General features: G+C 56.8%; 7 protein-coding genes across 7 annotated transcripts, besides 2 other annotated features; all 7 read right to left on the reverse strand.

Moving 5' to 3' along the window:
* Positions 1–2173: 2173 nt before the first annotated feature.
* On the reverse strand, positions 2174–4153 carry LPMP_140490 (hypothetical protein; the record flags this gene model as incomplete). The annotated part of the gene is made up of 1 exon (XM_010698981.1): positions 2174–4153. The coding sequence occupies one exon, from the start codon at positions 4151–4153 to the stop codon at positions 2174–2176; it is 1980 nt and encodes a 659-aa protein (XP_010697283.1).
* A 2326-nt stretch (positions 4154–6479) lies between these two features.
* On the reverse strand, positions 6480–7862 carry LPMP_140500 (stearic acid desaturase, putative; the record flags this gene model as incomplete). The annotated part of the gene is made up of 1 exon (XM_010698982.1): positions 6480–7862. The coding sequence occupies one exon, from the start codon at positions 7860–7862 to the stop codon at positions 6480–6482; it is 1383 nt and encodes a 460-aa protein (XP_010697284.1).
* Positions 7863–9565: 1703 nt separating this feature from the next.
* On the reverse strand, positions 9566–9895 carry LPMP_140510 (hypothetical protein; the record flags this gene model as incomplete). Its single annotated transcript, XM_010698983.1, has 1 exon — positions 9566–9895. The coding sequence occupies one exon, from the start codon at positions 9893–9895 to the stop codon at positions 9566–9568; it is 330 nt and encodes a 109-aa protein (XP_010697285.1).
* Positions 9896–10754: 859 nt separating this feature from the next.
* Positions 10755–12278, reverse strand: LPMP_140520 (hypothetical protein; the record flags this gene model as incomplete). The annotated part of the gene is made up of 1 exon (XM_010698984.1): positions 10755–12278. One exon carries the CDS (start codon positions 12276–12278, stop codon positions 10755–10757), a length of 1524 nt encoding a protein of 507 aa, XP_010697286.1.
* A 1623-nt stretch (positions 12279–13901) lies between these two features.
* LPMP_140530 (ion transport protein-like protein) lies at positions 13902–15572 on the reverse strand (the record flags this gene model as incomplete). The annotated part of the gene is made up of 1 exon (XM_010698985.1): positions 13902–15572. One exon carries the CDS (start codon positions 15570–15572, stop codon positions 13902–13904), a length of 1671 nt encoding a protein of 556 aa, XP_010697287.1.
* A 266-nt stretch (positions 15573–15838) lies between these two features.
* Positions 15839–16619: a repeat region.
* A 3722-nt stretch (positions 16620–20341) lies between these two features.
* Positions 20342–20769: a repeat region.
* Positions 20770–22242: 1473 nt separating this feature from the next.
* Positions 22243–23712, reverse strand: LPMP_140540 (hypothetical protein; the record flags this gene model as incomplete). Its single annotated transcript, XM_010698986.1, has 1 exon — positions 22243–23712. One exon carries the CDS (start codon positions 23710–23712, stop codon positions 22243–22245), a length of 1470 nt encoding a protein of 489 aa, XP_010697288.1.
* Positions 23713–24649: 937 nt separating this feature from the next.
* Positions 24650–25432, reverse strand: LPMP_140550 (hypothetical protein; the record flags this gene model as incomplete). The annotated part of the gene is made up of 1 exon (XM_010698987.1): positions 24650–25432. The coding sequence occupies one exon, from the start codon at positions 25430–25432 to the stop codon at positions 24650–24652; it is 783 nt and encodes a 260-aa protein (XP_010697289.1).
* Between the last annotated feature and the right edge of the window lie 79 nt (positions 25433–25511).

The following is a 25511-nucleotide window of genomic DNA, read 5'->3' on the forward strand; positions in this document are numbered from 1 at the left end:
GACCTCAGAGTCCATTTACCCAACGCTCCGTCTCCAGCTGTCCCCCTCCACGCAGAAGCGGTGGCGGTGGCTGCCTGTTTCCTCTGCGGACTCGCGCCGCTAGTCTTAAATGGAGTCCGTGGACGATGTTGCGTCAAGCGTCTTGCACATCGATGTTGCGAGTCCTCAACTCCACGTTGTACAGCTTGCCAATGTGTGTTGCAACTGTGAACCTGAGCAAGACGTTCCGTGGTGACCATCGACGATAGTGGCCTCACACGAGCATCATGAGCTCGCCCAGTGCCTCGTGGTACGCCTCCATATGTGGCACCTCTTCCGGGGGCAGGAGGAGGGGGGGGGCGGACACACCGCTCCTTTACCTCCAGGTCGAAAAGGCGTACTTCGGCCTACGTCGCCAGCAGTCGGCTCCAGGTCTCAGGGTCGAAAGCATCAAAGCCTCCTGTTGCGTCCCCGCCACCGGGATCTACGTCTCGGGCAATATAGGCCGACAGTCCCCAATCCCCATCCTTGGAGTGGCACCCGGACCCGACATCTGGTGAGTCAGAAGTGTCGCCCGCGTCGGAATCCCGCGGAACAGGCGCTAGATCTCGAGCGCCCCTCCCCCCATGCCGGGAATAATGACTGTACTGTCTGACTACCTGCTGCTGTGGATGCTTTGGTTTCCACAGCCGCTACCCCCCCCTCCCCCACCGTGGCCTCTGTCCGTCCCTGAGGTCGCGCTTTGAGAGTGCGCCAGGCTGCTAATCGTCTGCGCTGCTGAGGCCATTGTCAGCATGCGCCTTTTGACAGCTGCTGGGTTGCCTCTTCCGCTGCGTCCCACAGGGGTGCCAACACGATGGCCATGCTTGTCGCCGCCGCATCTGCCTTGCCACTCAGTGCTGCGGTTTCGGCTGCCGCTTCCGTACGCTGCGCGTCGTGTTTCCGCAATTCCCACAGCATCCCACAGCAGCGGCCCCCCCTCTGCGGAAGCCTCAGGCATCCAGCCACCCAGTCCCACATATCGATGCTCCACTACAGCCTGCTGATGGCCGCTCCTGTTCCATGCCGCAAAAAGAAAACATCTCCTCGGCCTACCTCTTGCCAGTGTGTCCACGTCGCCCCACATCTCTTCCCCACAGAATGTCGGGCTGGGCGGCCCAGTCGTTGATGGTGTTCATCGCAGCCCCCTGGTGCCTTACGACCCACTGCGCACATCCCCATCACCGTTTCAGGTGATGCCTGCTTCATTGGCCCCAGAGCCGCAACGGATGGTAGAGCGCTCTCTAGCCGTGGCGTCACGCCTGCAGCGCTACAGCATATCCTTGTGGAAATAGATGATGCCGATTCCTTGCCTCCCCTCTCCACTCGCGGAAGGATTCCGGAGTGAGGAACGGATGGGGGTCAGGGATAGCGTGGCTGCACTGCACAGGCACATCAGAGGCGCTACACGCCGGCTTCTGCCTTGGAATACTCACCTCGTTTGTGGAGGGGAGGGAAGTACTGGAAGCCACGTGCAGTTAGCTTCTACAACCAACCTATGCACTGTGGGTCTGCTCGATGTAGCACGTCATCGAATTTAACGCTCAATGGCGTCTGTAGTGATGATGGGCGTTCTGTAGGGTTGATGGTGAAAGAGAGGGAGGCGCCCATGTGCATGAATACATACAGGCTTCAGCTTCCACTACTGCACAAGAGGCTCATTTTGCTCTCCGGCAGCAACAGAAGAGGAGGGGAAGAGAGGGAAGCGAGAAAGTGAGCTATCAGCGGGCATTCATCGATATGACCGAGTTCACTACCTTCATCGATACACACGTGTCTCCACGTGATTTTGAGGACGAGACGTAGGCAGAGAGGGTTTCGGCACTCGCTTGATTTTCAAGGTTGTCTCGCCCATCCTACTCTTTCACTACCCCCCCTCCCCCTCTTCTTCTCCCGGCCACACAGAGAAGCACAGTTACGCACTGCTCGGTCGATGCGCGTGGTTAGCTGCGCACGTGGGCACGTGGAAAAGAAGGAAACCAACCAACCAAACAAACAACAAAAGAGAATAATAATAGTAAAGAATAATAAAGCGAAAAGGAGAGCGTCATCGACCCCCCCTCCTCTGGACCGCCCCAGTGGAAGAGGAGGATGTACAACGCAGCGTAGCAGCAACTGCAACGGCAGTAGCGGCATCCTTCCATAAGACGAAGGTTCAGCAGACGTTCCTCAAGGCTTCCCCACTCTCGGCCGCTTGCAAAGCTGCCAGGTATTTCTTCTTCTCAGCCAATATGCGCTCGCCACGTCGCAGCTGCTCATCGATTTCCTGTGCGATTGGGCCGTACGTGTCGCAGAACCGCTGCGCCGCTTTCAGCTTTGTCTGCAGCTGCGCAAGCTCACGGCCGCCCCTCTCCATCACCTGGCGTAGGTGGTCCACGCGTGACGGGGTTGGTGTCGTGACAGTGCTGCTTCCCTCGGACATGGCAGCGCGACTATTCGAGTGCGTTTGACGATCGGGCGTTGCCGCACAGGTTGCCGTCTCTAGGGAGGCGATAGATGCGTTGGCCAACGGACTCGCATCCACACAACTGCTCATGAGATTTGTGGAGGTGCTACCTTGGCCGTCGTCAGCGATGAGCTGCAGCTTGCGCGTGTACTTGTCAAGGATATGAACCGACGAGCTCAGAACTACTTCCTCTTCATCTGTTAGCCCTTGCAGGGTGCGTGGCCAGACAAAATCGACCGCGAACTCGCTTGTCCCTTCCTCCAGCAACCGATGCAGTGCCGTTTCCGATTCCTTCAGTGATGCCTCTTCTGAGGCAACTTCCTGCATCAGCTCAGCCAGCCGAGACAGGCGCTGCTGCAGCGCTAGTTTTTGTGATCGGTACGAGCCCACCGTTTCCATTTCTTCTATCACAAGGAGACGCAACTTTTCCACTATATGCGAGTCTGGAGCCCTGGGAGCATTAGCAGTCACGTCGTCGCGGCAGCGATGCAACGCCTTCAGAGGCCGCGGGGGAGCTGCGTCGAAGTCAAGTGAGCGGAACACAGCGGGTGCGCTGGAATCGCCTGATTCGCACCTGGGGCTGCTGACGGTGAGCACGTTTCCGCTGAGGGATTGCGATCTCTGCGGCTCGCTCACGGCGCCCGCCGACGCTTCGCGCGCCAGTTCAGCTTGGAGCGCTTCAACTCTCTCTAGAAGCCCTGCGACATCCTCATGTTCACGATCGAGGGCTGCGAGCGGATTCGGCGGGTCCACTGAGCTGCTAAAGGAAGAGGTGGAGGCGACTACGTTTGCGCAGCGCTCATCCTGTCGCAGCTTTTCCAGCCTGGCCTGCGCTTTCGTGCATGCTGCTTGCAGGCATGGTAGAACGACGTCCATCAGCCAGCGCAACTCTGCACGCACACGTGCTTCCTCCTTCATGAGATGAAGCTGCTCGTCCTCCTCAGAGCAATCGCTGTCACTAGCGGTCTCTGTGCCACGAGCCGCTGTTGGTAATGAGGTGGTAGAAGTAGTGGTCTGTGGCTCTTTGTGTGTCAACATTGCCGTGGGTGGGGTCGCACAAACGGCATTTAGGCGCCCTTGCAGACTTGACTGCCGTCGTCGCTGCAGTTGGAGCGCGTCGACCACATCGGTGTTCTCGTAACCAACTTTGTCATCCTTCTCCGAGACGTCGTTCCCCGGCGAGCCACTGCTGGCGCTCGGAGTTTGTGTGGTTCTGACCACTTCAAATCCGCGCGATGGTGCTCTCCCGCTCGCCTCATCAGTACGGTGGTGCCCACGGCGAGTGGCGGTGGAGGGTTTCAACGAGGGGGGATCTGGTGAACCACCACGGTGTGCTGTGACTGCTGCGACGCGCTGTAGCAGGGAACCTGGGACAAGACCGATAGCACCATCCTCGCGTTCTGCGATACACCACTGCGGCTGTGAGAGAGCCGCCCCACCAGCGGCAGATACTAGCGTGTGCGAGGAGGCACCATGTGGACCCGTGCCGTGGTGACACTCTCGCTGCAGCACGCGCACCCGCTCGCCTTGCTGAAGAGACAGGTACAGAGGTTCTGCATGGAACGCCTCATCGCCAACGACCCCGCTCTCGCAGGCAGACGAGCAGTGGGCTGCTGGCGGCGAAGAGTGCGCGACTGAGAAAGGAATCAGTGCCTGTTGAAACCCGTGGGCTGTCGCGCGCCGGTGCATTGTAGTGGGAAAAGAATACAGAGAAAGGAATACATAGAACAGGAGAAGAACGGTAAAAGAAAGGCGGAGTGAGAGGGGAGGGGGGAGGGGAAGAGTGTGGAAGGTGGAAGGGACGAGGAGGCACAAAGAAAAGGAGGTGTGTGCGGAGACCAGGGGAGAAGGCCCAGGTTAGGGGTGCGGTGAGCTTGGGCCTACAGGGGGATGAGGTGCAATAGAAGTGTAATGGGGGATAGAAGAAAACGAAAAACACAAACATCAATCATGTTTGTCGGGGGTTTCTCCGCGGAAATGAGGAAAGGGGTGCGGGGAAGGGAGGAAGGAGAGAGTGCGGTGACAGGAGGGGTTAGAGAGGGCGGGCAGCTATATGCACAGACATATACCCCCCTACTCCCCACTGGAGAGGGGGCGGCTGTGCACGCACGCACAGTCACACCCATAAATCTCCGGGGAGCACATCCGGGCGTTTGGCGGTTTGTTGTGGCTTTTGGCTCGGTAGTTGTACTCACCAAGTAGTAGTCAGAGGTTCTGCCTCCAATGCGAGGCGGATGAGGGGCATGGCAGGGTGTGAGCGGCTTCCAAACACGATGAGCTCGGGCAGAAAAGCGAGCCTTGCGGGTGTCAAGGAGATGGCAGAGGTAGAGGGAGAGTTAAACGTATGTGCACGGGGTGAGAACTTCCATTGATGAGGCCCCTCTCCTCTTAGAGGCCACTACCGCGGCGGAATTCGACGCTGGAGATCACAGACAAAGACAAGTCCAAGCGAAGAGGAGGAACACTGGGAAACAGGAGTACCCTTTTTTCCTTTCACGCACAGAACATGTAGACACACGTTCGAAAGGAAAGAGGAAAGGGCGTCACCGAGGAGTGGGGGAAGGTGGCGGGCTCAGAGAAAGAGGGGGGGAGTTCCGTACATGTCATCATCGCGTTGCTCCTCAAGAACACAACAGTGGCTCGGCGGCGGCGGGGGCGAGACAAGATCGGCCTCCTCCCTCACGCGCACCCAACAGTTCCGCAAACTATTCCACCCACGAAAGCAAAGGTCGCACTTTCTCTTTCGCTTGTTTTTGTGTAGGCGAATTGAGGGACTTGGTGCGCGGCACAGAGACGCTGAGTGCGTGATAAGAGCCAAGACACATGTTCGTGGGGTACTAAAGCAGCTTTTTTTTTCTTACTTTCCGCGCTCTGCGTGCTTGACATTTCTTCCTATACCGCCTCTTTGATGCCCCCGGCGACAAATTGCGTCCTTGACGTTGTTGCATTTGTGGTACTCTTCGTTAAAGCCTGTTGGGCAGAGAGGTGGCAGCACCCACCCACCCACCCACACACACACACACACACACACACACACACATGCATCAGTCATATGAGAAACACAAAGTCCACACGAGCAGCGCACAAACAACGCGATGCTACAAGCGATAAAACAGAGCAAAACTCACGCGCGGACAGGAGAAAAGAGGAGCAGAACGAACGAGAGAAAAAATGTAACGAGCGAAGGAGGACAGGAGAAGAGAGAGAGAAGTGGGGCGGCCCCCCGAGGAAGCCACGGACGCACACCAACAAAGTAACGAGACAAAGAAAAAGGAGCAGCAGGGCGGCGGATAGAGAGTTGACGAGGGAGAGAGAACGTGTGGGGAAGGGGGGGAGGGATGACGATGTGGGTTGAGATGACAAACCCAAAGATCAACATGGCTATCACCATCGCGGGCCCAGCAATCAACCCAAGGGAAGAAGGAGTACCAGCGTGCATGGAATAGGTCAGTCAAGTTTCATGACAGGATCGAAAAGAACACATATGCAGAGCATTTTATCGACAGGGTTTATTTCCCACCCCTAGCGTGTTTCTTACATGTGCAAGACGTACAAACCCTCCACAGCCAGGCTGAGACACTCTCTACCACCACCACAGAGTGAGAACCCCTCCTAATACGAAAAACATATGAGAGCAACCGAGAGCCCGCGGATATACACATTCCTATGGTTGAGCACACAGGGTGTGCAGAAGACGACGAGAACAGAGAGAGAGAGAAATGAAAAACAGCTTTGCACATTTCATGCACATCTAATGATTGAGAGGTGATTGGACTGAACGCACACTGGCGGAATAGGTGATGATCGTGGTAGTCATAGAGAGCAAGAAAGCTTCGCCCTCAAAGCAGAAGAGAGCAAAGAAAAACAATAAAAAGAGGTACACTGCCCGACCCGCAGGCAGCCACAAAGTGGGACTCGTGTACAGATATGAAAAACGCACCAAGATCCAGCACACTACGACAACACTCAAACCTCTGCTTTACTAGGCACCACAGAAGAGGAGAACGTTACATTTTTATGCGGTAGTATATTTCACCACCCCCAAGCGACCAGCGCCACTCACCTTCTTGCCAGACGCTGCGGGCACCGGGGGCTCCTTTATGCAACCCACGCGCAGCTCCGGCAGGTAGTTGCGCGCCCCCATCGTATGGCCGTACACGCCACCGTTGAAGGCGGCCGTCGCGTCCTTGCCCACATACGCAAGCAGCAGCGCACGTCCACCAGGGTGCGTGTTCATCCAGTTGATCTTGTCCGTCTGCGCCCACGCAGGGTCCACGGGGATTGGCTGCTCAATATCCAGCACGTAGCCGTCCATCACAATCAGCTTGCGGCCCTGTCTCACCTCCGCGCGTACGTCGTCCCACGTGTACTCCACGGTCGCTGGCACCTCCAGCCGCCTCACCTCATTCGCTGCTTCCACCAACCCGCGCTCGTGCGTTCGCACAGCCTGCATCGCGGCGGCGCGGTCGATCACGGCGCGCGGGGCCCGCTGTAAGTTATCGCAAAAGCCCAGAAAGCTGCAGAGAAAGATGTACCACTTCGTTACGTCAATGTGGTGCCACAGATGACCGTTGCGGTAGTCGTTCGGGAATTGGTGGTGAAAGTTGTGGTAACCCTCGCCGAGGTTGATGATCGCTAAGAGGGTGGAGTCGTGCGGGGTCAAGTCATCCGAGTACGGCCGCGTGGCGCCAAAGAAGCGCGTGTGCGCGAGGCTGTTGATTAAGAAAGAGAACTGGTGCACGAGGAAGATCTTGAGCCACACCACCCAGAAAAACGCACCCAACCACTCCCCAGTGGTTGCGCCAGCCACTACGAGGGGGATCAGGATCCCTGTGATGGTAGCGATAACGGCAAAGTACTTGCGCTGAAACTCCACGACAAGGTTGTCCTTCAGGTCCGACACATCCGCGTCGCCGAGCAGCTCGTAGTCCATGCGCATGACGAACCAGCCAAAGTGCGTGAAGAAGAAGCCACGATGCGCGTTGTAGGGGTCCTTGCAGGTATCCGTATACTTGTGGTGGACGCGGTGATTTCGAGCCCACCACTTGATGGAACCCTGGAACGCCCCAGCACCCACGAAGGCGCACGTCCACTGCATTGCCTGCCCGCCGGTGAAAGCTCCGTGGGAGAAGAGGCGATGATAACCGGACGTCACCCCCACCATTCCAGTGACAACACCAAAGAATATAAGCCACTGCAGAAGCGAGGGGGATAGCGGGATGTGCAGGTACAGGCCAAGCAGCACAAACAGCGTTGGCACGCCGATGATGTAGATGCCTATCCAGTTGTACTGAAAGTTGCCCTTTGTCCACTGGGGTACCTCACGCTCCTCCTTGGGCTTTGCCACATCCGCAGGAAGGACGCTGCAGGTGAAGAGACTCTGTACGGCCGCCAGCATCTTCTCACCAGGCGACTCGAAAAGTATGTGTCTGGGGGAGGAAGGGGGTGGGGTAGGGATACGTCGGAAACCGTCGCTGTTAATCACAATGTACACGGAGCAGGAATGTAGAGCAGTGAATAAAGAGAACTAGACCCATGCCCAGGGAGGGATTCGTTACGAGGAGTACAGAGTCACCACACACACCCACACACACACCCACGCTCGCTCAGGGAAGAGGGGAAAGCAAGCAAGCAAAGGAGAGAGAGCTAAGATGAAACCAGTGCGTTAAGCAAATGCACAAACCAATCAGGGGCGGTGGGCAGGTGGGATGGGATGGGTGAAAGGGTGACTGCCGAACGAAGAGAGAGAGAAGGGGGGGGCAAATGATAGGCACAGAAGGCTGCCCCCCTCCTGAGAAAGGGAGGCGCGGGAGGGGTGAGGAGTTATGCGAAACGATACACAGCAAGCGATTTAGGATGGCGCTGATCACCCAACAACACACGCACAAGCTGATTACGCTTGGGTGAGAGAGGCGAAGGGAGGGAGGGAGGGAGGGAGGGGTGGGGGACTGCAATGTGTGTGTGCCAGAGCGACAGGGAGAAAAGCTACACGAACGCCTGCAATGAATATGAGGGTGGCCGGGTGTGTGTAGTGCAAGCGCGATACACGCCAACCGTGACAGAGATGAACCAAAGCGATCGTGTGCCAGAAGTGTCACCGTGTGTCCTGTGTTGTAGTACTCAGCGAAGGACGGCGAAGCGGAGCTGGAGGACCGAGAGAGGGGTTGGTCGGTATTCTCAACGACAAAGCAGAGACACCACACAAGAGGTAAACGCACCAGAGAAAACAGAACCGAAGACAAGGAGCCAAGAGAGAAATGATGAATGACACGTGCCCGAGATGGCGTTCTGCCAAGCGGATAATGTGAAACTGTACACGGTGGTGTGTGTGTGTGTGTGCGGATGTAAGTGAAATCGGCGGAGGTTATGACCCGTGATGGAGATAGTGAGTTTCCCATGAGGAATTTCAATGGGGTAAAGGGCCGAGGAAAGGAAGGTGAGGATGAGAATCCGGAAGAGAAGAGGTGGTCAAGAGATGAGCAAGGCGAGAGACACCCTGAGAGACGTGCAGAATGAAAAGGGGGGAGTGAGCAACGAGGCTGCGTAAAAAAATACAAAAAAAACAAGCGGAGCTGCACATGAGGGTGCAGAGGAAGTGGCCGAAAGGACAGCGGCACACGAACCACAGATCCCGCGCTGCCGCAAGGTTTCCCCATTCCTTTCACTCTTGACGCCCCCCCCCCCTCACACACACACACGGTCCCTTTGCCTGCTTTCCACATCCCAGAGGGGGAGACAGGAGAGAGCGAGGGGGTGGGGTGGCGCTTTGACATAGCCGCGCCCTTTTTTACCACAAGAGGAGACGAGCCAAGCAGACTTGTGGAGCACGAGAAGGTGAACAGCATGGCCCTCTTTCTCCTTGTGGTGTCCTTTTTGTTCGTCGCGTCGCATGAACGTCCCCAGTCAAGCTTTAAGGGACTGGGTTACATACCTCCTCCCCACCTCACGACACACACTGGCTCACAGCCGCACAAGGCCACCAGTGACACCTATCGAGCAATGCCACGGCGCAACCGTCGTCACCACGAGTGGTGCAGTTGGACGCACATACGCCCATGCGCACCTGTGGGAAAGGGAGACAGGACAGAGGAGCTGCGCCCTCTATGCACGAGCCTTCGGGAGGCCCACTGCATCGCGCAGCACTGCCGTTACATCCCCGTTCTTTTTCTGCAGTCGGCACCGCGCGCACTCGGGCGTCACCGCCAGCGCCGCCGCCACGACCTGTATGTCCACGTCCGCCACCGGTACTGCCGCAAGCTCGCGGGCGCGCTGCTCCTTAGCCTCGGTCTGCTGCGTCACCTCGGCGTGGAGCTTCTTCATGCGCTCCTGCAGCGCTGGAAGATCGTCGGTGCGCAGCTTGGAGGTTTTCTCAGCCTCACCGCTGCCGGTGACGTTGCGCATGGACTTCTGCTCATCGGCCTGCCGCGTCATGGCGAAGAGGAAGAGCGATGGACTGGGAGTTAAATAGAATAGGTGGAAGGGCTTGATGGGAACAGAGGGAGGCTCGGAGGATGCAGAAAGAGAGAGAGAGATGTGAGTGATGAAGAAGGCAAGCACATAGACACGAAGAGAGAGAGAGAGAGTACGCGGAGCGTTCGGCAACAGTGACTGTCAGGCTAGACACGCAGTTGATAGCGGCCCATGCGGTTTGGCGGGTGCGCGCGTGTATCTGAAGGTCATGGGAGTCACACCCTTCAGGGATTCAGCAGGCGTTGCCGTGAGCGCAGGAATTCCTGCGCTCACGGCAACGCACTACGTGACAGTCGTCTTAGCACTCGCCATGCAATTATTCTCCCTTGTATGCATTCCGCTCTCCGTTGGCGTAGGTGCCGAGTGGTTGAAGCGCACCTACGTGGCATTCACAAAACTTGTCAGTTCCTGGATAGTGTGGGGAAAGAGGAAGCGCGTGAAGCGCGTACGGGGAAGGAGTAAATGCGTAGTGCACCCATCTAAAATATAAAGAGGGTGTGAAACAGACACGCCTTACACACCCACACCAGAGACAGGCACAGGCTGACACCAAACACGAACGGGGAAAACAGAGAAAGCAGCCGGCGATTACAGCCTTTCCCTTATTGAAAAAAGGGGAAAGACGTACGTACCTGCATATCCCCGCTCTCTCTCACACACACCCACACACACACACACACACGCACAGGGGGAGTGACATCGCACGCACTCCTCTCTTCTTATGTGGACTCTCGAGACGGAACGATATGGGGCGCAACACACCACACTCACAAAGGCCAGAGCGCAGTGCTAGAGATTCCGTGCCTTTCACGTAGCGGCCTCACGACACTACCTCGGTAGAGGAGGCAAGCACTCTTGGCGCCATGCGCTCCGCCTTGCGAATCAACATGCTGAGAGTCTCGTCCAGGCGGGTCAGCCTTGTGGCGATGTCGCTGCCCGTCGAGGACGCCGCGGGGCTACTGTGCCTGAACTGCTGGTCACTGAGAAAGCCGCGCAGCTCCAACGGTGGCAGTGACGACGGCGACGCCAGCGACGCCAGCGGCGGTGAGCGACCGTCTGCGTGACCTGCTTCCACATTCACGCTAGGAGGAAATGAGGAGCCCTGGGGCGACTTCAACTTCACCTCCTTAAAGAGAGAAAAGGAGCGCCGGCCTGTGGTGCTCTTGGGAGTCCCGCCAGTGAGGGTGGGGGTCGTGCTCCCGGATAGACACGGGGTCCCGGCCGGGGTTGTGCGGAGAGACGAGAGGCGACTTAGCGCGGTGAGGGAGTCATCAAAGGTGTAGGTGGCGCGAATGAACGTCATCTCGCACTCGACAAACTCGCGGCGGAGGGAGCGAAATCTGCAGGCCTGGTTGCTCAGCAGCAGCGCATTGAAGTGAAGGGAGAGCTGGTTGCGCTTCTCCCGCTTCGCCACATAGAGCTTCCACGCGCGCTGGATGGTGAGGGCCGCTTCACCAGGAACCTGCGCACACAGCTTGTTGGTGCGGAAGAGCGTATGTAGGTTGTGCTCCGCCGGACTGACGAGGATCAGCGCGTGCATCAGGCTGATGCACCAGCCAATGACGAGCAGCCCTAAGCACCAGGCGAGGAAGGCAGTGAACCGCCCCATCCACATCGATGGGACGACGTCGCTGTACCCCACGAAGCCCATGGTGGAGGAGCAGAAATACAGGCCATCCGCGTAGCTGACCTCCTCACTCTTGCTGTACAGCAGAGACAGGCCGAGCCACGCCACCATAAACCCGCACCCAGTCACGATGGCGTGCCGAGGCATAAAGGTGTAGTAGTAGAGCAGGTAGAGGGAGTTGAAGTGATATCCACACAGGGACGCCACGGCGCGCTTGAAGACGCTCTGTGTAGAGAGGCGCGTGAAATAGAGCACGTAGACATACGAGCGCAGCACGATGAAGCTGTCTAGCACCTGAGCCCAGGTGGCAGTGCTCTTGACACCGGGCGGGGCCATGATGATCCAGACCAGCATCTCGCCAAGCATCCGCGACAGGTACGGAGAGTGGAGCGGGTTGACGGAGTGACTTGCTGGGTTCGTCACGCCTGCGAAGCGCGTCTTGATTCGATAGACAAAGACGATGCACACCTCTCCCGCCAAGGAAAGCGCCAAAATAAGGACGTGCAGCACAACGTTACCAGCGTATCCGTTCACCTGGAAGACGGAGATAAGGCAGCAGAGAAAGGCAAGGAAGGCCATCACGCCTCTCAACCAGCGGTGATTCACTTGGTCATGCTCGAGAGAGACAAGACGCTGCGTCATCGGGCTCGATGCGTCGGGCACGGCTGTCGGCGCCTGCGCCCGCGACAGCTTCTCGATACGCGCTCGAAGCTCCATTGCTCTACTTGTGCCTGTTTGTATTGTGTTTAATACGCTACGTGCGACCGCTCTCTCTCTCTTTTTTTTTCCGCTTACTGCGCCACTGTGCTCGGCAAAGTGTGGGGTGCCGCTGCGCCCTCTTCTGAGGCCTCTCACGGGCGGAGTTTGCCTATGCGTGACTGGATCGCTCGCTCTCTGTAGACAACGAGCAAAGTGTAGGGCACGGAGCCCGAGGAGACGGGGAAAGAGGAGCGAGAGGAGGGTGCTGTACGGATGCGCGCATGTGTGTGTGTGTGTGGTGCGTCAGAAGTAGCACAAGCGAGAGAGAGAGAGAGAGGTCGCAAAGTGGATAGTCATCTGGCGGAAATACGGTCGGCCACAACGACGACAGCCGCAAGGGAAGCAAAAGCGAAGAAGGCAAAAAGGACCTTCGAACAGACGACGACCTGCGCCGATAGAGGCAGGGAAGGTGGAGTGTCACAGGTGTGTGCGCGCCATCGCGAGGAAAAGAGGACAGGACGAGCAGCATAGAGCACCGTGAACGTGTGAGCCACCCCCATGCAGTGTTGAGTGAAAGGACACCTTGGATCTCTCGGAAGGCCTCTCACAAACGGCGTTGACTTTCAGCGTGCAAACAACAGGCGGGAGTGGGATGAAGCCACGGAGTCGAACACGATGTTTGGCGGGCGGCACTGCACGAAGCGAGTCACACTGTTTCTAGAGGCGTGTTCCTCGGGCATCAGGGGCCAGTGCTGGAGTCACCCCACCTGTAAACCCGAGTGTCGTCTCAACACAGACCCGTACACGGGCCTAGACACATGAACACATCCAGAGAGAGGGAGAGAGCGAGAGATGGACAGAGAAGCAAAAGCGAGAGGCGATGAAAAGAAAGAGCAACGCGCCACATCCTTCGCCGAGGCCCGGCGAGCAAAACAGCAAAGTGCACGACGTAGGCCTCAAGTGTCTCCTCTCCTTTTTTTTTTCAGAGTATCTACACAAGGCGGCTTGACTAAATCCTCCCTTCCGCACATCACGTATGCAACGTGCAGTACACACTTATACACAGGCGATAGTTTTCTGCATACCAGAAAAACACTCACGCAGGAGGACAGCGGCAACACAAAGTTACGAGGACTTCTCCCCCTCATGAGTCGATAACTCTTCGGGTTTGAGAAGAGAGCAACACATCGGAAAGATGAACCCCCCCTTCCCCAATAGTCTACGTATAGATATATAGATATATAAGGAGAGAAAGAGCGCACACAGCCAGTACAGCAGATACACTAGGAAATACGCGCGCGGGCGCGTGTTACCATCATTGCCTCTGTATCTACGTATAGATTGCACAGTAGCTGGAGAGATGTGGCAGCGCAGAGCGCGAAGGTGAGAAGAGGGAGGATGGAGGAAAGCACACCATGAACGAGGATCAAACCTATAAGGATACAGGACACATCAACGTCGAAACAGTGACAAAAAGAGATGGAGAAGAGGATCAGAGCGTTGAGAAGCAACGCCAGCTGTCCTGACTCTCTCTCTTTCCTCGGATGCGCTATGAGCGCCTCGAACGGATTGCGCTCCCTATCACTCTCGTCTTTTCCAGCTTCCTCGATTCCACACTGATCGTGTCAGCAGTTAGCCGCGTCACACCTGGGACACAGACATGCTAGGGGTGTGTGTCTCGGCCACAGCGCTCATAGCCTCTAGCACTTCTGTCAGGCGCGCGCATTTTCGTTCCAGCTGCGTCAGCTGGTTCCTCCACTGCGCCATCTCTGCCATTTCCCCTGCCGTGCTGCCGATGCCTGTCACGGTTGTCGGCGGCGCCGCGCCGATGGGCTCTAGCGAGTCGCCCGGAAGAATGATAATGGACTCAATGTCGCGCCGCGACAGTGACGATGCCAGCACATCGCGGTCGCGCAGGGCGAGGTACACGCGATCCACGTCCTTTACACGCTGCAGCTGCCGCGCCGCCTTGTGAGTGACTTGCAGGTACGCATTATACTGGTACTCGGAGAGCCCCGTAAGCGGATGCGTCTTCGTCTCCTGCAGCGAGCGCACCACGCTGTTCAGCTGTTGCCGTGTGCGGCGCCGCGCGATGATCGTATGAGTCACAAGCCACGACAAGACCAGCGTGTACATCCTTTGCTTCAAGGACGGCGCGTGCAGCCGGACCTTTCGCGCCTTGTGAAGTCGCCAGGCCAGCTGAATGACACGGGCAGAGCGGCCACGCAGACTCTGTATGAGTTCGTGGCACTCCATCAATGCCTGCATGTTGTGCAAGCGATCCGACGCCTGCAGCAGTGAGTACATGGCGGTGATCAGGAAGGCCATTATGAAGTAGCTCGCGATCCAGGCGATGAAGGCGACAGTGCGGCCCGAGAGCGTGGAGGGGGTGATGTCCCCGTACCCCAGCGTCGCCAGCGATTGAAAGGAAAACCAGAGGGCATCGCCAAGGGAGAGGCTCTGGGCGCGTGCAAAGAGGCAGCCGACCGTCAGCCACGCACATACCACCACCGACACCACGACGCGCGTCTTGTGGTGAATCAGCGCGGTGCGAATAAGGAAGGAGGTGGAAAGGGGCAGGTCACTGATGGCGGACATGGCACGGCAGAAGGTGCGGTACACGTACACGGCGTTGTTCAGGTACAGAACGACGGAGTACAGGCGCAAAAAAATGAAGTTGTTGAGCAGCTCGAAGAGCTGGTGGCCAGCGAAGACAAAAGGCGGGGTTTGGATGCACCACAGCACAATTTCAGCCATCATGTGGAGGAAATGAGGCGAGGTTAAGATGTAGCGTCCCTCGAACAGCAGATTCGTCACGCCAGAGAGCTGTGCCTTGACCTGGTATGCTTTGACAATGACTAGGATGGCCGCCAGGGAGACGACAAAAATGGTGGAGTTCACCAGAGGCGCCGAGCTCCCAATGGACAGTAGCGAGAGAACGAACACGGCGATGGAGAGCAGCGCCTGGACCCCGCGCAGCCAGCGGTAATACACGGCGAGAACCTCTAGTATGGCGAGCTCCCTGGTCACCAACTTCGGCGGCGCCTTCTGATAGCGCACGCCAATGTACAGCTCATCTGTCAAAAACTGCTTGATGCGGCTCCCGAGAAGTCGCGGGCCCTTTGCGACGGAGCGCTTCACGGTTGCGAAGGGGCTTCGGTGCTGCTTCGCCAGAATGGTGGTGCCGCCAGGAACAGCGGCAGCCGCGTGCGTGGGTGTGCTGGGTCTCGGCTCACCCGATGACGCAGCCGCAGGTGGAAAGGAGGCTACGCAGCCGGCCTCAGTGGGATTCGAAGATCGTCCGTAGGGCATTGCAGAAGACACGGGTGAGAGGAAAGCTGCGGCAAAGCCGTGGCGCGCGTGTATTTCTCTCTCTGTGTGTCTATGTATAGAGAACTCGGAGAGGGGGAGAGAGGGAGGAGAAGTGGGGATGAGAGGAGAGGGGGGGGGGAACGCAGCACAGAAGCTGTGAGCTTCCCTGGTTATTTGGTGTGAGTGTGCCAGCGCTGGAAGGATGGAGAGGGATGGCCGGTGACAGACAAGGGTGCGATAGAAGAGGGTTGTTCTTCAACATGTCATTCCACCATGAGCAGGCAAGAAAAGAGACGCACACACCACCACAGCCCACCTGTACCTCTCCGTTGCACCGCGACTAAAGCCTCGTTGTCCTCGGACGTGCCGACTGCCGTCGAATCGGGCCACGCGTCTCACGGACTCTTCGTGTCCTTCCTCGTTCCCTTCTTCCCATACATGCCGCGAAGTCGGCACCAGACGGACCAGGGTGAACGGCCCGCCTTGACCCGAGCGGCTGCGTTACGGGTCCTGTTCGAGGGCAGAGGCGATGAATGACGTTTGCCATGGGGGTAACAGGGGGTGGTCTAGGTGTATGCGGGGTGAGCCCAAGGAGGAAGCCAGCCAGTCTCAGGTCAGAACCCCTTGAGACTTCGCACTCTGCCTGCACCCCATGCTTCGCCTTGATCCGCTACGAGCCACGGCGGTATTCTATAATGTGATGTGGAGATTCCTAACACTGCTGTCTGGAGGACTCGATGGTGTAATAAGGTGTGTGCTCATCATGCTTCCGGCATCCGTGCCTCATCAGCCTACCCGGTCGGATGTCGGAGATGCCGCACATGTCGCATGCATGCACTTTGGGGCTGATTCGTATGGATATTATCGCGTCTTTTTCGGCCACTCCTCTTGCTTCTCTGACCTCTGGATGCTTTGCGTGGATATGATACACCATGCCAGCTGTGCTAGACAGCGCGTGCGCCCAGTGGGCGCATATTGGGGGCTTGGGGCCTGCTTCAGGGCGACGTTGTTGCCTGGTGGTGGTGGGGACTCGCTGTATGTATCTCCTTCCCCTGCTGTAGCCAAACAAGAAGAGCAAAGACAAAAAAATCAACGAGGCATTCGATGTCGTACATCGAAGGAAAGGTGGTGGTGGTGGAGAGAGAGGGCCGATGCGCCTCACATTTACAGTCACAGATGCCGCAACAGAGAGATGTGAATGTGTGTGTGTGTGTAAGGGCTGCGCAGGGGGGGGGGCAATGACGATGCTGCGTGGCGTACCCTCGAAGATAACAGGAAGGGGCCAAGTCAGCGCGAGTGAGAGAAGGGACGTTGAGCTGCGTGTAGGAGATACACTCCTGGCCTAGGTGTGCGTCGGCCCGTCATGAAGTACTTTTATGGTGTACACACACACAGACGAACACACACAGGGAGCAGTGACTCTGTTAAAGTGCGCATTCCTTGCCCTTTATCTGCTGCCTGCTGCTGCTGCTCAGCACAACGAAGAAAAAAAGAGGAGGTGAAGGCAGAGAAGAATAAGAGAAGGCAAGAGCACAAAGCTACACAGTTACACGTGCACAGAGAGGACATGATTTACGTCTACGTACATGGTGAGTTGGACTGTTCGTGTGTGGAAGGGGTGGGGTGAGGTGCCGCGATCATTCTGCACGGAAGTGCTCTACTAGGACGCCAAGAGAGGTTTTTTCATGGGTCTCTCCTACACCACAGCATTCCGCTGTTGCCTCTACTCACATGCGCGCAGTGGGCGCTGGTGCGTGTGCTCACTCCCCCCGCTCTTGTGAGTACAGAGAGAGGCTACCTCAACCTCGGATCACCTAGTGAATGCATACTGACATCCGGTAAAAGCCGTCCTGTCGACAGCGTCGACGTGACTGGAGGTGGCTGACAGGACGTGTCTGTATAGATGGTGTTCTACTTGCACTTTTCATAGAACAACAAGAGCAACACGGAAATAGAAAAGAGCGCACAGAGAGCGAGTAATACTGTCATGGAGGAAAAAAAAGTGATAATCAGCACCCATTAGCCAGGAAATAAGCACCAGCACATGCAGCGTGGCACAGAGACACGGGCGAAGGTGTGTGTGTGTGTGTGGGGGGGGGGGGGGGGGTAGAACAGGTGGCGATGACGGTGGTAGTTGAGGCAGAGGCGTGGGTACGTGAAAGAGATCGTAAAGAGAGGATCAAACATAGTGATTTTATTTTTACTAGCAGTGGGCGTGCACATGTCACTCACCTCCAGACCCTTCTCTCTGCGTGTGCTTGCTCCATGAGGCATCTTTTGCTGATATGCTGTCCAGCAGATTCATCCACACTTGTGTCACCATCAGCGAATGCAAGGAGCAAAAGAACGGAAGGAAGTGACCAAGCACGAGGATGAAGATAGGAGGTTCGCGCGCACCAACAAGCTGATAAACACATGGGCGTGACTATACACGTACTCACACAGGCGCAGGCCACTCGCTCTCCAACTGGATGAGAAAGGAGCAAACAGCCATAGGCGCACCAAAGAAGCGGGAGGGAGAGACATAGACGCAGAGAGAAGCAACACAACGACATCGTGACGGCGGCCATGAAGATGACACACACACACACACATCGATGGAATGATAATGAGGGCGTTCACTACACCAGTAAGAGAGAGAGAGAGACAAACGGTTCTACCTTACACCAGAGAGGGAGCGAGCGGGAAAAGTAAAGTGCGGCGAGGGGGGGGGTAGGAGACATGGCTGAGGATAAATAGAGGTTCCTCTCTGTGTACGCAGGGGCGAATGAGGGGATGGTAGTGGGCGCTCAAAAGAGAGCTGACCAGGAGCAAGAAATGCAAGGCAAACACAATAGTGAACGCAGAGACACCACCTCAGCCGATTGCCCCCACTTGTGCGCGAAGAAGAGAAAATGCAGACGAGCAACGGCACAGGGAAAAGGGCGTTGAAAAGGGGGGCAGGAGGGTGTCGAAGCAGCAGCAAAGGGTAACAAGGGGCAGGGAAGACGAACACGAGACTAAGCAGAGACACCACAGCAATGAACTCGCAGACTTGAGCAATGAAGCCATAAAGGAAAGTTATGCGTACAACTTTCCGTGGCATTACAGCGCGGTGCACGAGTCGGTGTTCCCCTGTTTATGTGTGAACGCAGCTTCTCCACGGTACCCTTCGTCCTGCCTTTCCTCGGCCACGTAGTCTCCATTTTTTGCCTTTTTTTTCTTGTAGGACCCCATTCAGAGGGGGGGGGGGAGGGAGGGAGGTGGTGATGATGATGTGGGGGCATACTGAAGCAGATAGGGCAGAGCAAGAGGCAGCCACAAAAGAACGGCATGGTCACCCACACACCAACGTGCGCAAGGGCTTAGGGAAGGATCGACTCAGGGATCCTTCGCAGTGTATGCTGCTTCGCAGCATCCTGCACATCTCCCTGGGACAACAGACAAACAAACATGCACAGCCGCACACGCACACACACACGCACACCCAAAAGAGAAACCCCCTCTCAAGAAAAAAAACTGCACTGTCACTCTCAAGAGCGCCGATTTAGGTGTTCGTTTTTTCCTTTTCTGTACCCCCTTTTTTTCCTTCTGGCTAAGTAAGAGAGGCTTTTTGTACATGGAGTGAGAGGGAAGGGGAGAGGAGGGGTGGGGGTGGGGGGCATCGAAGACGGGGAAGAGGAGTGAAAGCAAAAAGAAGTAGTTTTGAGGCACACCACGGTGGTGGGAAACACGCTTACCCGGCCACAGACACATCTGTTCAAGACGTGGCACACATTCGAATAATCTTCACTGGGCAATGGTGCTTCGTCGTATTTCGTTGTTGTTCTCGGACTTATACGCCCATCCACACCCAGAGAAATCATAAAGCAAAGTGAACGATGAAGGTAATGATAGGGATGCGCCCAGTCAGGAGTGACGAAATGCAGATAGAGATGCGGTGGGATGAAACACACATCCGACACACACCTGCGCCCGCACCGGCAACTGTCCCTAGAAGAAAGAGAGAGAGAGAGTGTGTGTGTGTGCATGTCACCCACAACGGTAAGAAATGCGCGAAAAAACGAACAAAAAAGAGGGATGAGGGCAACAGACACGCGCCCCACATTTGCGGCCGGAGCACATCCGGGGGCAAATGGGAGGGGTAGGCGGTGGCAGGCTGGATGGGAGGGGGGGGGCCCCACTGAGCTTGAGGCGTAAAGGCATGCCAGACGTGCACCCCAGAGAACGAGGACCGACTGGGGGGAAGGGAGCGATAGAGAACAGAGACGAGCGAAATCGCTCACCGTAGTTGTCATTATGTACACACGCCCACACACGTTCACACGTGCATGCAAGCATCAACGTGAACGGAGGTAGAAGAGGCAAAAAGAAAAAGAACGAAACGTAAACGCAGGCAATACGGTGCCCTTCGGCAGGGCATTGCTACATAGGTAAGCACGAAGCAACTGAAGAGGCCCCCAAAAGGGGGGAGGGAGGGAGGGAAAGATCAACAGCGAGAAAGCCTCTGTTAGACTTTACGAGTTGAGGGAAGGGGGGGAGGGCATGGCGAAAAAAAGAATACGCAGGAGAGCACTCAGCAGCAGCAACAGCAGTAGTAGCATTTGCTTGGCACTTGATGATTGTGAGTACAGAGCAAAGAGAGAAAAGGATGAGTGGACAGCATAAACTACACATCTTCCCCCCAAAACTAAGTGCGCCAGTGTGTATGTGCGTGTGTCCAAGGGCAAGAGGGGAGAAAGGGAGAGATGGGCGGAGTGGAAGGAGGAAGCAAGCTGAGATCACAACATTTTTTTCGCCTCAATACGTCCATTCTCCCATGCAATCTGAGTTAAACTTCATTCTAGCCTCGGTCTGTCACAGGCCCCCCCATCCACGTGGTGCGAAGCAGCCGTCGACACGCGGCAGAGCCACGCGCCTGCCCACTCATCGGAGCACGGCCCCCTGCCTCAAGCTCTACCCACCCACCTCCGCACCACTAGGCAGCGAGGGCCGGGCAGGATGCGCTCGAGTCGCGCTGACACTCTGCCCGCCATACGGGTGAGACAAGCCTGCTCACTGCCGCAGGCCGCCCCGACGCAGCGCCGTCCAGGGCCTCGCCGCCGACACCAGTTGCGATGCATCGTTCTGGCCTCCCCACGCTGTAGGTGCTCGACGCCCTGTCCGGCAGCAGGGATGGCTGGGCATTGGCAGGGATAGAGGGGAGGAGTTGCGTGGGGGTGCCACGCGCTGAGGGGTCCCTGTCATCATGGGGTGGGTTGGGGTGGGGGGTAAAGAAGCAAAAGAGAGGAACGGGATGGGCGAAGGGAAATCGACCGAGTGCGAATTTCACCTCTCCTGGGCATCATCACAGCTCTCTCTCTCTTTTCCTTCTCATCGTCTCACCCCGCTCTGCGAAGATGCTCGTCGCGGTAACACAATCATACCATCTTCTGTTGTGAAACCGCTGCCTCATCTCGCGTGAGTGTGTGGGTGGCGCATCGAACTACAATGCACCATGTAGGAAACAATCAGAAAAAGAGAGAAGGGCAGCATCAGAGGCAACAATAAAATGATGAAAATCAAACGAGCGAACGATGTACACATAAAACACAAGCCCGCCGGAACACGCAAGCCTACGCAGATACCCCCCTCCTCTCCCCTCCTCCAACCTCCTTTCCTCTCCTCCACACACGTCCTTGAAGAAGTGCCACACAGGGAGAGGGGAGAAGGGAGGCCACCACAGAAGACAGTCAGGTGAGAAGCGCGAAAAAGTAAAACAAGAACGCACGCATCACATACTCCGGCGGCAGCAGTCGGGGGAGGGAAAAAAAAAAAGAAGAGGCGCCGTACTCAACACGGGCACCCACACACACACACACTCAGGCACAACCGCACTTTTTAAAGCCCACTTACCTTCAGAGTAGGAAAAGAGGAGAGAGAGAGAGGACGAGGTCGAAGACGACAGCAGACGAGGACACAGGGGCAGAAGACGCGGCATCGAGAAAGAACAACACACCAGCAGGAGGGAAATATCAGGGGCTTGCAAGCATGGCGGTCGCGAGGGCTTTTGCTTTCATTCTCTGTTGGTTTGCGTTAGTGTTGTAGCACACTCGCACCTGTGTCGAGGTGAAGTGAAAGCGGTATGAGGGAGTAAAGCATTATTGTGTGCCCTGCAGGACGTGACGAGGAGAGGGGGAGAGGGGTGTGCTTGTGCGTGTGTGTGTGTGTGTGTGTGGGTGGAGGGAGGTGGGGAGGAGGGAGAGGGGAGAGAACGAAAGAAAAAGGAAAAGGAGGGTTAAAACAGAGCGGAGAGGGAGTAGGACAAGAGATGAAAGGCAGAAAGAAGGGAAGGAGAGAAGAGGGGGTGGGGGACAACTCGACAGCAACACGCAAGGGTGGGATGTACAAAGTAAAGCAACCATGAAGAGAGAGAGAGAGAGTCCGCCAAACATCTACACACATACTCAAGGCATGTACGCAGGGAGTCAAACAAGAAGTTAGGGAAGAGAAAAAAGATGGTCAAGGGAGCTGAAGGTCGTTTGCACGTAGGCGCATAGGTGAGCTGCACACACACACACACACGACAGCAGCTGGTGCCAAGCTGAATGAATGCAAGTAAAGATCCACACCCAGAGAGTGGGGAGGGGGTGCACAACCCTGGTCTCTCCCTCTGTTGCCCACTCGAGGGGCTTCCAGGAGACCCGTGTTTCTAGACGTCAAAGCTCTGCCGCCCAATGAGCGGGTTCTGGAAGTCCTGCGGAAACTGCCGCGACGTTGCGGATTTCATGGAGCTTGTGCTTGATGAGCGTTTCAATATCGAGTTCTCCGGTTGCCCATTCAACGCTGACGCCGCAGCAGAGCTAGGACTGTTTGTCCGACTGGACGCGCTGAATGCGTAGGAGGAAGAGCGTTGGTGCCCTGAGCCTGTTCTGTTTTGCGCAGCCATAAAGCTGCCGCGTGGCTGCAGCTGCGACTGAATGCCTTGGCTCGAGGGCGACACCGTGATACAGGCGTGTTGCTGCTGATTTGGTTCAGCGGGACGTACATGGAGCTGGACGGATTTTGAGCTTGCGCTGAATGAGGGGAAACGGTTCTGGTTGACCGGGCTCGGGGTCTCCTTTGGTGGGACGACAAAACTGGTTCGTGGCGACTGAGCGAGAGAACTGGCCGAGCGCTGATTTCGACGACGCTTTGCTGCGAGCTTTGTCTCGACTGCCGCCGTTTTCTCCTGCAGGTCTTTGATTTTGGCGCGCAGTTCTTCCTTCACCTTCAAGGTCGGCTTGTACCCACAGAGGTACATGAAGAGGAGACACATGAAGAGCATGATGACAAGACTCGCCGAGACGACGATCGGGACCAGCAGCGAGAGGTCGCCAAACCTATGCCCCGCCAACCACGCGGTGGCAGCAGTGGCATTCAGTAGCTTGAACTGAACAGCTGCGCTGCCGGTCGGATTGTCGGCACGGTGCTCGATATAGGTCAAGAAGGGCATGTAGCGACGGGCGTAGCGCCATTCGCCGTTGGCGTCCACCGCAAGCGTAGAGTTGGCGCCGTAGCTGCAGGAGCACTCCGGCCACGGGGTAAAGGATGAGCAGTTCGGGTAATTCGCACGGTACGTGTCGGAGAAGTTGGTGTAGAAGCCGTTGACCGCCCTTGTGCCATCCCAGAAGATTAGTCGGGGGTCGATCTGGTCCGATGGCAGGCGGTCCGGCAGTGAGGCTGGATAGCGCCAGTACTGAATGCAGCAGAACGGGTTGTCTGCGACGCAGTCGCCGGCAATACCCGCGTGCAGCAGCGTCTTGAAGCACCCTGAAAGAGTAAACATGGTGTTCCAATCATCCTGCGGCGCGAATAGAAATCTGCAGTTATCAAAGCCTTGCGCCTCCGTACCACTGCCGAAGTTCTCCATGACTGAGTTGTTGAAGAGGCCCTTAATGAAGGTGTTCATGTCCTCGGTGAAGGCGTAGAGGAAGCTAGATGACGCATTCGGCAGTAAGCTGCTAATGTCGATGACAGGGTCAGTTTTCGCCTCGTAGGTGAACACTTGGCCTCTGCGCTGCGCCAGCAGGTACGCCGGGGAGGCGTCGACCATCACCACCACAGTGCATGCCGGCACGCACAAGAGCAGGCTGAAGAGAAGTGCCGGCACGGCACGGGGCGATGCAGCTAGGTCGACCATTTTTGTGAGCCTGCCGAGGAGGTGAGGTGGTCAGGCGGGGCGAGAGGGTGGGGGTGGGGGGGGGGGGGAGTGGAGGAGAAAAAGGGGAGCAAGCACAGCTGATCGCCACGCGGAACAAACTGTGAGTGCGCGTCTTGAGTGCGTCTACGTGTAAGAGGAGGAGGAGGAGGGAGGGGGGAGGAGGGAGGTCTCGGAGAGGTGTCGTCTCGTTGTGCGTCGCTTTTCTGCGTGGGAGGCGGACTCGAAAAGGGTGGCGAGGGGTGAGAAGGGTGGAGGTCGAGGCTGGAGCATGACACATTTTCGTTTGAGTTGATCGCGCGCGTGCCTATAGAGAGCGTCTGCATAACTTGTCTTCTTTGGAGGACTCCAGCGCGAAGAGAAGCGGTTATGATTGGCGAGGGAGAGTGTGAGTGAGGTAGCGAAAGAAGAGCAACACAGGAAGCAGGATGCACTGCGAGGTTGACACCATGGTGGAGTAGGAGGAGGGGGGTGGGAGCTGAGATGCCATCCGCGAGCCGCATGTTGACCGTCGCCGTGCAAGGCGCCCGCTTCACAGCATTCAAAAAGAAAAGGCCAAGGGAATTCCCAGCAGCAATACGTGACGCAGGCGTCAGCGTGTTGGCGTTTCCTTTTGCTCTGCTCCCGAGTGAGGAAGAGTCGCAGTGTCCACTGCAAAGGGTCGTGGCAGTTCACAAACTCAACAGTCCACTCACCCCTCGCAGATGCGCCAAGGAATTAACACAGCGCCATGCTTGGCGCCTCTGCAGGTACATTTCGCGGAGAGAACAAGCTCCGCTTGGTGTCAGCAGCATCCCCCCCTCCTCAGGAGCGAACCATGAACCCGCAGGTATTGCCACTGAAACAACGCTTCTATCTTTCGTCCTCAGTTTCAAAGAGAGGGAAACGGACATGATTGAAAATGCAAGGATGCGCGTGCTCAAGAGCGAGCCGCATCCGTCCTGGCTTCCGTCAGCATGTCCACAAGACTGTTGCCAAGGAGTTTGGCGTTTCTCTTGCCGCCCGCTTCGTCGCGCCATGGATCTTTCTTATCGCACTCGCGAGCACGACACAACTCCAGTGCGCATTCTAGTTGCACCTCTCGCTGCAGTGCCGCTTCTCCGAGTCGCAGGAGTGGCTGTACCACGCATGCGTCTACCTCTTCGAGTCGCTTGCGTTCCTGCTGAAGCGCATCGGCCAGCATCTTCACTTGCCATTCGAGCTGCTGCACATACCGCCTTGTGTGGGGGTCCATAGGTAGGGATTCCGCTGGCGGGCGCGCGGTGGGCGACAGCTCAGACAGGCCGCAGTCACCGTCACCTTCCGCTACCTCGTGCTCTGAGCCGCACCTGTTCTTCAACTCTGTGGGGATTGTAGAGGCGGCAGCAGAGACAGGCACGCACCGTTCGTCATGCTTCTTTCCAGTCGAGTTTACATTTTTCCCGTCCGGAGAAGGATTGGGGCTCGGTGCTGGCGAGTCACAGGTCGCTGAGGCGTACTTCAATGCGAATCGGCCCTGGTTTGCCTTCTCGGGCCCTGGAAGGACATGATCTGACCGGTTCAGTGAGGCTCTTGCTTCGCGCTGACGACGTTGCTGCAAGATGGCCTCCGCACGCGCGCGGTACGGGGTACTGAGGTAGTCGTGCAATGCTGTAAGCTTCTCTTGAAGCTCATCCACTGTGAGAGAGGCGCCGGTGCTGGCTGCGCTGCCCGCTGACCTCATCACACTGTTTGCGGGTGAAGAATCCACCCAACAGAAGCCAGAGGAGAAGCAAAGAAGAAGAGGTAGTGAGGTAAAGCGT

Source organism: Leishmania panamensis (genome assembly GCF_000755165.1).
Source record: "Leishmania panamensis strain MHOM/PA/94/PSC-1 chromosome 14 sequence".
NCBI lineage: Eukaryota > Euglenozoa > Kinetoplastea > Trypanosomatida > Trypanosomatidae > Leishmania > Leishmania panamensis.